Below are 13,492 nucleotides of genomic sequence, written 5' to 3'. Positions count from 1 at the left end.
TTCATTTCATATGATTATATTTTTGTTACTAATTGTTCAAAGGAAAACAAAATGGAATACCCTATATTGATTACTGAATGCAACACAGTCTGGTTAGGCACACCTCATGCTTTAACATTCAATGCCTGTTCTGAATATCAGTCTTAATGAAGATCCAACAACAACTGAGTTTGGAAGTTTATCTTCTAGTTATGAATCCTTATACTTAATCCAGATATTTGCATTTCAGATTTCCAAACTCAGTTCTAGTCATGATAATTTTCAAACTTCATGAAGAGACTAAAAAAACCACAATATGTTAGTTTGACTTTAATGAACTATTAGTCTTTGTAATAATCCATGTTGCTGATCAACAGCCCGTGTATAGCAGTCCAACATAACAAACTAAACAAAGGGAGGTAACTCAGTAGAAAACCAGATTCTCCTTGCCCTTGTGCCAGAGGGCAGACTGGGCTTTCCTACCTCTGCTCTGTCGGGGCATGGCAGGGGACACCTGCTCCCCAGCACTGCTCTGTGATTGGTCAATTGAGATCATGCTGGCAGTGACACTAAGGTCCTGGGACTGGTCCATAACTGTAAACACACAAGATCTGGCTGACAAAATCTAAAAACGGACTTGACCTTGGAAATCAGTTTGCATGTATCATATATACAACATTCACTTGCTATTTGTAACATAGAACTCACCAGTTAGCCCTCCACATATTCATCAAAGCAGAGTACTGACACTTTCAAACTTGCAGAGAACTTATGATCTTTTTTTTCTTATGTGAGCGAGTATGCGAGCAGATGTAACATCTAATTTTTATTTGATTGGTTTAAAACTTACTCATAGCATTCTGAGGAAGAACCGGTGCAAAGACATTAGCAGCAAAGTCTTCAAACATTGTGAAATCAACATGCTGCTGTATCACAGTCTCGAAGTTCTTGGCTCGTTCCTCATAACTGTCCAGAGTTAAGTAATCACACAATTCATTATATCAGATTGTGACTGAACTCTAAAGACCACCACAAAATAATTTCACATCCACTGCATACCTTAATCTCTTATTCCTGTAATCGAATGAGTTGCATTATGAAACCTTCATGACACATACTATTTACATTAATATTTCAATGAAACATGTTTGATATATACACTGTAATATGTCTACAAAAGGATACAATGAATGATAGAATGGCAGCAGGGATCGCTTGACTCGACTAGCACTGATCGCTGTGGATCTGACTAGACCAGGTAGCACCTTCCTGTCCAATATTGCACCATCAAACAGCGGCCCAAAGTAAGGCACCTATACACGATGTAAAAAGTACTTACTGTATCACTGTTAAAGAGTACCAGTTAAACATCAAAAATATGATATGTATAAATGAATGAGGGCTGTTAAGAAAAGTTTCTCTATCAATAGATGACAATTGCTATCTCATTAAAAATATGAATACCCCATCACCCCCCTATCAATAGACATGGCCATGGTTGAAAGTTTTTGCAGACAGACATGTGGACAGACCAAAAGCTATATGTATATCCCCCCGAATCTCTGATTACTAAGGCATCAAAATGATAGCTTGCACTACTTGGACCATAATTAATACAATTGACAGAAAATGAAAAAGTTTTGAATTTCGTCAATATGGTGTCATTCTGTGAAAGAATTAAAAATTATGCTCTATGAATAACAGGGAAAAGTCAGCATCTCCCACAGGTAACCAGAATTCAATCCCATAAGTCAAACATAGTAGATATTGATGGTAGGGCACTCATTCATGATAATCTGTTGAACTCGTAAGAACGCCTGTACAGATGAAGAAATTGTAGGAGCAAATAAAAAATTGAAGAAAAGTGTCCCAGGCATTAATTTACAGGTGGCATAAACAGTTTGTTGATAATTTGTTATCCCAAATAGAGAGAATGCTGTCTAGAATGCTTAAACAATTGGATTCACAGACGAGTTGGAATGCGTCTTTTTAAAGAGCAGACATCGTAGGTTTTCAATGCCATAAAAACGACGCAGGCCAGGCTGCGAGGGATATCAAAGGACACAAAGCACCAACTGAAAATTTAAGAATGAAGTAAATTTGTGCACATCGGATCTCTGAAGTTTTTTGGACAGACTTGACTTTGAATTGAAAAGGCTGGTTGGTTGTATATTGTTTAATGTCTCTCTCTCAAGAATTTTTCACTCATATGGAAACGTCACCATTTCCAGTGAAAGGCTGCAAAATTTAGGCCTACTCTCAGTGCTCATGGCCTTTGAGCAGGAAAGGATCTTCATCATGCCACACCTGCTGTGACCTAAACTTTTGCGGTCTCATCTGAAGGACCGCCCCCTTAATTGCCTCTTTCGACAAAAAAGGGGTACTGATGACCTATTCTAACCAGGATCCCCACGGGAGTAACGATGCAATACAGTATATAAAACCAATGTCAAATAACATTGTGATAATGCTACCAGGTACTAAAGGTGAATTAACCCGCACAATCATGAATAACAAGAGGTACTGTGAGCAATGCTCACTAAGAATACCCCCCGCTTACCCCCAATCTCCCAAAGGGTGTTGGTAATAGGTATAAACTACCTCTTTTCTGAGTGTAAAAAAGAAATGGCATGACAAACCGAACCATATTGCTACTTCAATATCCAGTGCACGTGACCTTTGACCGTTTGACCCCAAAATCGATAGGGAACATCTTCATCCCATGGGTAGTCCATATGTATGATATGGTGACGGTAAGTGGAAAGGATAATGCTTTAGAGCCCGGAAACCATTGCGTCTACAGACGGAAAACCTGATTCCAGTATACCCCCCCACAACTTGTTGCGGGGGGGAGGGGGGGGGGGTATAATTACCAATCCTACAGAAAGTTTGCACACCTGTACAATTTTAGAACCATTAAATTTTGATAATTTTTTTCATGCGATCTATTTATTCTTCAATTAATAATTGTGAATGTCTAAATAACTTACTAACAACCCTCTTATAGTTAGGTTTAAATTCAATGTTAGTTAACGGCCATAAATGGAATTATAGTTATATAACACAGATCACAATGATAAAAAGAGCTTTAGAGTTCAACAAGATGTGAAACTAAAGTTACTGATGGTGAATTTTGTAGCAGTTACGTTCTTCACTGAAAGGTCACCAACAAGAATATCCATAAAAACAAGCGTTACCTCTGCCTTTTTGTTAATCTCGATTCGGTACAGCCCGGAGGGTAGTGGATAGATGATAATGAGGACATCCCCAAACTCTGTAGGAATAATTCCTCGTCTGTAGTCTCTCGTATGCTCCGACCATACAATATGAATTTCGTCATTACCTAAATGTCTCATCTGCAAGAGCAATAGGATCTGTTCACATGCGAGCATGACAATTAACATTCAATACATACCTAAGCACACAGTGTCATCATTTATATCAATAACTCACTATCTAAAACAATCCTACATAATTCAGTTGGGTCACCATTTATATCTATAACTCACTATCTAAAACAATCCTACATAATTCAGTTGGGTCATCATTTATATCAATAACTCACTATCTAAAACAATCCTACATAATTCAGTTGGGTCACCATTTATATCTATAACTCACTATCTAAAACAATCCTACATAATTCAGTTGGGTCACCATTTATAATATCAATAACTCACTATCTAAAACAATCCTACATAATTCAGTTGGGTCACCATTTATAATATCAATAACTCACTATCTAAAACAATCCTACATAATTCGGTTGGGTCATCATTTATATCAATAACTCACTATCTAAAACAATCCTACATAATTCGGTTGGGTCATCATTTATATCAATAACTCACTATCTAAAACAATCCTACATAATTCAGTTGGGTCACCATTTATATCTATAACTCACTATCTAAAACAATCCTACATAATTCAGTTGGGTCACCATTTATAATATCAATAACTCACTATCTAAAACAATCCTACATAATTCGGTTGGGTCATCATTTATATCAATAACTCACTATCTAAAACAATCCTACATAATTCGGTTGGGTCATCATTTATATCAATAACTCACTATCTAAAACAATCCTACATAATTCAGTTGGGTCATCATTTATATCAATAACTCACTATCTAAAACAATCCTACATAATTCGGTTGGGTCATCATCTATATCAATAACTCACTAAAACAATCCTACATAATTCGGTTGGGTAATACCTTTATATGCATTGCGTCGTCTGTGCCGGATGGCATCCTTGTAGAGACATGAAATATACATTCTGTGAGTGATGTTGCGTAGTATGGTGCTGTATCTCCTGTGGTCCGGTTTTGCTGAAGTCCCCCAAGAAAACCTTGGTGAGTTTCTAGGTCCACCTTTAATAATATAAAAAAAAAACTACAACATGTTTCTACATTAAATTATAAGGCAGCATCAGAAAGACCAGCCTTGGCATCCAGAAGTAAAGATCGTTTTCTTGTACAAAAATTTTAAACTGAAGCAAAATTCCGTGATAACCATTGCACCACATAGCCAAAACCTGGTACAACACTGTAGGTGGAGATATTTCAATGGGATTCATATTTCCCTGGTACAACACTGTAGGTGGAGATATTTCAATGGGATTCATATTTCCCTGGTACAACACTGTAGGTGGAGATATTTCAACGGGATTCATATTTCCCTGGTACAACACTGTAGGCGGAGATATTTTAGCGGGATTTATATTTCCCTGGTACAACACTGTAGGCGGACATGTTTTAGCGGGATTTATATTTCCCTGGTTCAACGCTGTAGGCAGAGATGTTTTAGAGGGATTTATATTTCAGAGGGATTTATATTTCAGTGTCTTTGGTAACGACAAAAGATTGCTAATTTATGGCTGCACCAGAATACAGAAATCTCTAATCATCCCACTTCATACACAGAAGAAGCACTAAATTATGATGACATCAAATTGTGCATAAACAAAGATTGTACCAAATGTTAGACACATTAAAATAAAAACACATGCAGTATTCACAGTTTTCCTTTAACTTCAAACAAACATTCAAAAAGATTTATTAGAGGCCAATGAGCATTAACTGTCACTTGAAAAATCAGATTCAAAATCCTGCATGTACACTAGGAGTGTAGTGTGGTGATGGCACAATGAGTGCATCTTTTAAACACTAATAAAAAATGAAATTCCAAAGGAAACTAAGTTACCTCCCATCCCAGACCAGATACAAAGTCCTCAAAAGCTTTACTTCCACCACAGTTTGAGAGAATCGAGTTCTTGTCTTCTTGACCTTCAGCCACATATATAACAGCAAACTTGTGGGTCTCTCGACTGCAAAAATAGGAATATTTTCTGTATTGTTGTACATGATGCAGAAGAAACAAAAACACTGCAAACCGGAGCATCGCCTGATAACTAGGCATATGTGTATTTATAAACATGGACATCAAACCCGATGTACTTTATATCTATATTCGTGTTACACAGTCACTCACTCTCATGAGCTATATATACTTGTATCTCCTTCCAGTGACAAAGTGAAAACCAAAGTACTCCAAAATTAAACCAATTCAAACCAAAGTATTCCATGAGTGAATTCATGTACAATTTAATCTAAAGTATTCCATGAGTGAATTCATGTACAATTTAATCTAACAATATTGTCACTTTGTTCCTACTTTTGATTCTATTTCATTCACAGGTCTAGCAATGAAAAAATTACACACCATTTCTGATTGTCCAGGTTTTTTAGTTCCCTCAGAAGTTTATCACTCTTCCTCAGAAGGTCAAAATGGCATCTGGAATTAGACAGGCATACAAAGTACTGTACAAGACTGTCAGGTGCAATTACACTCAATCTGATGTACAAGACTGTCACTCAATCTGATGTACAAGACTGTCACTCAATCTGATGTACAAAACTGTCACTCAATCTGATGTACAAGACTGTCACTCAATCTGATGTACAAAACTGTCAATCAATCTGATGTACAATACTGTCACTTAATCTGATGTACAAGACTGTCACTTAATCTGATGTACAAAACTGTCAATCTGATGTACAAGACTGTCACTTAATCTGATGTACAAGACTGTCACTTAATCTGATGTACAAAACTGTCACTTAATCTGATGTACAAAACTGTCACTTTATCTGATGTACAAAACTGTCACTTATGTACAAAACTGTCACTTAATCTGATGTACAATACTGTCACTTAATCTGATGTACAAGACTGTCACTCAATCTGATGTACAAGACTATATCACTTAATCTGATGTACAAAACTGTCACTTAATCTGATGTACAAGACTGTCACTTAATCTGATGTACAAAACTGTCAATCTGATGTACAAAACTGTCACTTAATCTGATGTACAAGACTGTCACTGAATCTGATGTACAAGACTGTCACTTAATCTGATGTACAAGACTATCACTCCATCTGATGTACAAAACTGTCACTTAACACACACAAGTGCACTTACACCTACATATCTTACACATGCTTAAATGTGACTCTTCTGCTGACACACTCCATTACTATAGAACAGAGTGCCTTACCTTTGTTCCCATGCCAACAGGCCAAGCTGATCCAGCATCATCCTACACATCTGGAATGGAGGCATTGCCTCCTCTGCCTCGCTGGGCACCTGGGGCTTGGCTAACATGCTGCAAGAAGAGAAAAATGTACACAATTTTAATCAATACAAATATCCATAAAAAAATCTTTCAAAATCCTTTTCAATTAGTAATTATCCATATACATGTAATTGCATTTTTTTCTTGATATGCAAAATAAATTGTCATGTACCATCATATCCTGGAAGATAGGTTAGTTTATAACACAGTAATAAAACTTCTTTACATCATGATACATGAATTTAAGGTTGCTCTATCTTGTGAATGTTACTAAGGGCTGTTCCATTAAAACATATGAGGTACCCGGGGACGGCAATTAAAAAAAAATCTATGGGTGCTTGTCATTGGTAGAAAATTGCATCTATGGTGGGTACCTACTGCCAGAAAACTGCATCTGTGGGTGGTTGTTTTGATAAAATCTTTATTTTTTTTACCGAAACTGAGAGGAATGCAACAAGAGAAAGGAAGGGTTGAAAGTAGAATGTGAAACAAACGCCGTTTTCTGTCTTCATTTTATCTCGGTCGATGAGGTTCCGCGATCCGGTTATCGTTTCCGGTTTGACTCTAAAATTATAGCGAACGGAAATTAGGATTATCTCCCTTGTCCAAAATGGAAAACGAAACGTGCTCGTGATCCATTGAAATGGTTTTTGATTTTTTCTAGCTGCAATAATGTAGCCCTATCCAATTTTTTTTATTCTGATGTTTTCGGGATGAGGCTACAATTCCATAGGATCTCCATAATGGTGCAAAATAATTTTATGAATAACCCGATAATAAACTCTGTGTATTAGTTCCAAATGTTGTTTACACCAAAAGGAGTACCAACTTTGTGCTCGGGCATGTCTAATAAAGGTGTTTTTCATTAATTATAATGCACAGCATGCAAAATTCTTCGTCTGCTCCACCATGCTTGTTATCGCGAAATCTTGTAGGTGGATCTAATGAAAAAAGCTAAACATTGACAATCGGCGCAAAAATGTAGTTACTTGAGCCACTTTGACAAAGAAAGGAAAATCATATTGTTGCAGTCTGCTGTTCGGTTTTTAACTTGATATTAAATTCAAACCTTTTCAATACCGACGAAATAGCTTTCGCCTCCATACTTGTCCATTGATGTAAATACTACTTTATATGGCATATGCAAATGACTTGACAATCGGAAGTTGAAAGTATTTGATGGAGAGTGACCCAGATATATTGTCAAGCTCAGATCTTGCACATATCAGTAATCTTATAGGAGTAAGAGAAGACAGAATAGTGAAGTATGTTGAAGATGTCAAAGAAAAGAAACGAAATAAACTAGAGCAGAAGAAATTGTTAGATAGTTTTAAAGACGGTCCAATATTGTTACTAACAATTGCTGAGTTAAAGGTATTATTGCACACACTTTCAAAAGCCAACACACACTGGAAGAAAATCTAAGGCAGACTTTTTAGTTGCTGTGGACAAGGAAATCAAAAGTAGAAATATATCTGATACTTCTTTATATGAGACACTGGAAAAACTTTTCCCTCAAAAGTTTAGGAAGTCAAAATCGTGACATTGAATTTCAGAGATTTGCAGCTAGTTTTACCTATTATTTTATAGACATGGTTTTGAATTCTAGGTACACAATGTATTTGTTACCGATGTATACACAAGTCAGTGACTTTTTTAAAGCAATATGCAATGGCCTTTCTTGAACAGTCATATTACAATTAAATTTGACAAATGCTTTATCCAATTTTTGAATAGGCACTTTTATAGAATTTGTCTTTGTCAAATTGGCAACTTATTCGAATTGGCATTATTTTCAATTTTGTGTCCACCCTGGGTGATTTGGTATGTAAAAAAGTCGGTGATTGTTGTGTAGTATGCCAATTCAAATAATTGACTGAATGTTGGAGTATAAAGTGCCAAAGTTAGAGTTTGGACAATCTATATAGTTTTGGTTGTGCACTGTTTTTTGTATAAAGATTAGAACTGTATTTTGTGTTGCAGTTTAAAGAATATTTCTCCAATCATTAAAACTTGTTCTACCTGTTCATATTAGTATTTGTCATCTTATGTTGAACTATGACTACAGAATTATAGATTTTAATGGGGTTACCCAACACCATTATGAGCATAAATTTCGCTCATTTAATTTTTTTAAAATTTTGTTTTATACTTACTGTATCTACTTTGACCAATGAAGGAAAATTTATATTAATTTCAAGAAACTTCAACCACACATTTTCATTTGAATAATTTCAATAGATGTATAGAAATTTCATCAAGCAAACTTTTGATCACTGAGATGCTCTAAATTTGATATCAAATCAAATTAAAAGGTTTAGCTAATTTTTACAGAGTTATTTCCTTTGGGTGTTGGGTACCACCTTAAATACACAAATTTGGAGAGGGATATAAAAGTCTTCAACTGTCAGAAATGGATCAAGTCCTTCAGCTTTTTATTATCGTTTTCCCAAAGAAGTTGTTGTTATTCTATAGCATTTGGACACTCTCTAAAATCAACTTCATTCAGTGATGACTGTTTATCAAACTTGGTACATAGTTTTTAGAATGACATAGAACCCTATTATTTTTTTTACAAAGGTTAAGATCACAGGATCCAGTTGTCATTCCATAACATCCTTGTGAACAATGCAATGAGCCGTAGTGTAACAAATATCTAAGACATCAGTGTCGCAGAGACACATTTTCTTGTTTTTTAATACTCAAAATACTAGTCAATTTTAAAACTTTTAATAGTTGTTTTTGAACATTTACAATACTAGGCTTTTTATGAACAGGTAGACTTATAAAAGTGATTTAGTTCATCGTGTTTAAGAAAGACAGTCTTGATAGAATAAATTGATGGTTCTATGATCAAGCTTCATTGATGGCCAGTTATTTGAATGGTGATGAGACCCAAGATACTCTTCTCTTTACTATCATGCTTGGGAACATCTGAAAATAGACCTCTATTCAGGGGTTATAAATAGTCATTCATACATATTGAATTTAAAGAAAAAGTGCATTTCACATTTATTTCACTTCTATGGGTGGTGCTGCACTATCTGAAATTGCTTCTGTGAGTGGTCCCTCATTACATTTTTATACTTCTATGAGTGGTTACCCAAATTTTAAAGTGCCTTCCCCGGGTACCTCATATGTTTTAATGGAACAGCCCTAATGATAATGATTGCCTATCTGTTGAGTGAACTGTATTTATCATCAATGCATGGTACATTTACATAGTGTCTATTGCAGGACACAAACAAATGTAATAGGTGTATATAGTTCATGGTTTACTTTACAATTCCTACATATATAATTATAGGGACTGAATTTCTGTTGAATCCTGATCAAAATCCAGCCTTACTGTTTTATCATACATGTACCAGTAGATGTACTTTATAGGTTTCTTGATATTTAATTCCAGTTTATATTATACTCAGTCTGATGTTCTGTCTGACAGTGCCTGTACCTTAACACCACCACCAAACTTGTCAACAAAAACAAAACATGGACTGGGGTTTGATTATGGCTCTTTAAAGTCTCACAATGAATTTAAAATCCTTCAGCAATTCATTCTCTGTTTAGAACATGAGCAACCTCTGTGAATTAAATGTTAGAAAAAAATGCATACAAAAAAAAAAAAATTGATCACTTAGCCTTATATAATAATGTATACAGGAAGCTCTATAAAGTCTGGTTAATCTCCTCTGTTTAGCATACACTTTCTAATCTACATCTATCTAAAGATCAAAACAGGTCTTCCTTAAATTTCCACTTCAAATTTACCAATCAAAACACCTCTACATGTATACACATGAATTAGTAATTGTCTTTTTCCAGAAAACACACATCACAATAGCACTGTCTGTCTAACATACAATGGAGAAGGACGTCAACTTTACAGGCAAAAACAAAAATCAGATCCTGGGTTTTCACCCTATACTCTGAAAAAGTTCCTTTCAGTATGAACTAACAGATACATGTAATTCATTTAAAGAGGATAAAATTTTGAGAAAAACCACAAGCTTTAATTAATTAATGCATCAACAATGAAATTTACTAAATTCATCATCTTTATAGTTTCACACAAGCAAATTCACACCAAAATTACCAATTATCATGGATAACAGGAATTTGAAAAAACCTGAATGAAGATGAATTAAAATAACTACATGTACATAATTGTATATCTAACATTGAAAAAGTGCAAAAAGTATTTGAGGATAAAATACTGCAAATTGAAAAAGCTACATTTTGATGGGTTAAGTGAATGAATAAAAAGAAATACAATGTATTAAGATTTAAAAAAAAAAAAAAAAAGCTACACTTTGATGGAAAACAATAAAATAAACAAGATGTGTTTGTGAAACACAAATGCCACAGATAATGGCCAATTCCAAAGATGGCCAAGGTCACAAGGACAAATATCTTGGTACCAGTAGAAAGAATTTGTCACAAAAAATGATCATGTGCAATATGATGGCTTTAAAATTTGTCATTCTGAATTATGACCAACGTCAAATTTTTAAAAAGTAGGTCAAATGCCAAGGTCAAAAAGTTTAGTATCCTCGGAAAGGTCTCATCACAAGGAATACTCATGTGAAATATCAAAACTCTAACACTTATCGTTAAAAAGTTATGAGCAAGATTAAAGTTTTTAAAAAGTAGGCTAAACGACAAGGTCAAGGTCACAGGGTCAAAAATGTTGGTACCCACGGAAAGGTTTTGTCACAAGGAATACTCATGTGAAATATCAAAGCTCTAGCACTTACTGTTCAAAAGTCATTAGCAAGGTTAAAGTTTCAGACAGAATTACAGAATGACAGGACAAAAACAATATGCCCCTTAATCCTCGATCTCATGGGGCATAAAAAAGGTATTAAATATGATGTATAGTGATTTTTTTTTTAAAAACAAGCAATACTTTGATGGAAAAATTAAATGTAATATGGTGTACAAAGCTATGTACTGTGAATCTGAATAGCTATATGTTGATGGCACTATGGAAAGATCTATTCTGTGATGACAGAAAAAGACAACAGGTTACAGTACTACACACCTGGCCCTAGAACAACAAACACTTACTTCTGTAACTCCAGACTTCTGGTAGTCCAAGGCAAAAAATTAAAAACAAATCAGTACATGCAAATAACTATTGTAAACTGAGCAACGTTACTGAAAGCTACTAATACGCAACACAAATGCATCTAAATGTGTTATGAATATAAGTTTGGTAATCTTCTCGTGAATTTTTTCCTGAAAATAAACCTGACTAAATCCTACATCAATCATTATCTATTTTTCATTGGCGACAGTCTTAACTCGCACATCTGTATGTGACTATTTATAGAAACATGTCAGAAATGGGAAATTCCTACAGATAGCTTACCCATTGTCCGCCTTGTGTTGGGCGTAGTAATTCAGCTCGTTCTCCTTCTGATGTACAACCATCCTCTTTATGGCCTCCTCACTCTCCATACTGAACCCCTCAGGTGTGGCTGCCTCCAGATTCAGTGGCTCCCCGGGAATCAGGTGGCATTCCGGACTAGTGTGACCTATATACCTCAACATCTGCATCGAGAAGTACATAGATCTACATTGTATGTAAGTTACATTTCAACACTTTAGTACATGCATTGTCTGGCAACATTTTCTATAAACATGTCATACTTTATTACTATAATTTAAAATAATCAATACAACAGAATATCCAGGGTCTTTAGACTGGTCTTAGAAATTTCAATAAACAGATCTGAAAATAGCTCTGTAGAACTGCATGACCGCCTTATTTACTGACTTACATCATTAAGGTTGTCATGATGAGGTAAGGAGAGGTTATACAGAGGCATCTCAGAACTGGGTCTCTCTGATTCAATGTGTGGAACCTCCCTGTCCTCCAGTGATAATAAAGGCTCTAGTTCACCTGTACCGGACAGATCTAATAAAGCTTTGGCATCTGAAACAGAATTTTATGGCTTCATTTACATGTTCATAGCATATCCTCTTCACATCTATCAAATACAAGACCATGTGGTCAGTAAAAACAGTATGTGATTTTAGAAATTTTTTTGCCAATGACCTACTTTTAACTGAGGACCCCTCCTGACACCAGGGAGGGGCATACAACATAGAGGACTCCCAGGCATATTTCCCTGTGAGGTCCCTCAGCAAGACCCTGCATACAGTCCGAGCTGTGGTCAGTCCTGCTGTCACTCCCCCGCCAGGTACATCCACCTATAGAAAGTACAGGTTAGTTACACATACAGGCAACACAAACTCCTAGACAACATAAACACAGCACCCCCCCCCCCCCCCCCCCTCTCCATCAGTTGTACATGTACTTACCATGGCAGGGAGCTCAATGAAAGAGATCAGGGTTCTCTTATTCTGCACAAAGAACTGAAATAAAGGAAGTAGAAACATAAAGGTCAATTCATTTCAAGATTCTGTCAAGTTACTGAATAGCACAAAACTAGTATCTGATGAGAGGAGTTCTGTGTTTAAACACGTACATAAAGTGAATGTGAAGGAAGCACATCACAGAAATACCATTGTAAAAGTTGTGCTATAAACCAATCATCAGCATAGTTGTATGTCAACTAAATGTCCTGCATTTTTAGGACTAGATTACCTGTTCTGTGTATGCATTTAAGGAGTACATACACATAAGTACCAGAAAGTTTTAGTAGTACCAGTATGTTTTAGTAGTATCAGTATATTTAAGTAGTACCTGTATGTTTTAGTAGTACCAGTATGTTTTAGTAGTACATGTATGTTTTAGAAGTACCAGTATGTTTTAGTAGTACCAGTATGTTTCAGTAGTATCAGTATGTTTTAGTAGTATCAGTATGTTTTAGTAGTGCGTGTATGTTTTAGTAGT

General features: G+C 35.5%; 1 protein-coding gene across 8 annotated transcripts in view; it reads right to left on the bottom strand.

Moving 5' to 3' along the window:
• The window catches only part of LOC125652816 (ral GTPase-activating protein subunit alpha-1-like), a 64,738-nt gene that overhangs the window by 7,913 nt on the left and 43,333 nt on the right, over positions 1–13,492 (bottom strand). For 5 of the 8 annotated variants that reach the window (XM_056165460.1, XM_056165462.1, XM_056165464.1 and 2 more), the window contains 13 exons: positions 12,958–13,011; positions 12,696–12,846; positions 12,414–12,568; positions 12,002–12,183; positions 11,698–11,715; positions 6,550–6,657; positions 5,711–5,782; positions 5,192–5,315; positions 4,204–4,359; positions 3,177–3,335; positions 1,165–1,292; positions 830–945; positions 463–573 (listed from right to left, as the gene is read on the bottom strand). In XM_056165460.1, the coding sequence (XP_056021435.1) occupies positions 463–573; positions 830–945; positions 1,165–1,292; positions 3,177–3,335; positions 4,204–4,359; positions 5,192–5,315; positions 5,711–5,782; positions 6,550–6,657; positions 11,698–11,715; positions 12,002–12,183; positions 12,414–12,568; positions 12,696–12,846; positions 12,958–13,011 (1,534 nt within the window). Of the gene's footprint in view, positions 1–462; positions 574–829; positions 946–1,164; positions 1,293–3,176; positions 3,336–4,203; positions 4,360–5,191; positions 5,316–5,710; positions 5,783–6,549; positions 6,658–6,726; positions 10,757–11,697; positions 11,716–12,001; positions 12,184–12,413; positions 12,569–12,695; positions 12,847–12,957; positions 13,012–13,492 lie in introns of those variants that run through there. The other 3 variants (XM_056165461.1, XM_056165466.1, XM_056165467.1) reach the window with 2 other exon arrangements.

This window comes from Ostrea edulis, chromosome 5 (assembly GCF_947568905.1).
Source record: "Ostrea edulis chromosome 5, xbOstEdul1.1, whole genome shotgun sequence".
NCBI lineage: Eukaryota > Metazoa > Mollusca > Bivalvia > Ostreida > Ostreidae > Ostrea > Ostrea edulis.
This window is presented reverse-complemented; position numbering and strand designations above follow the sequence as displayed.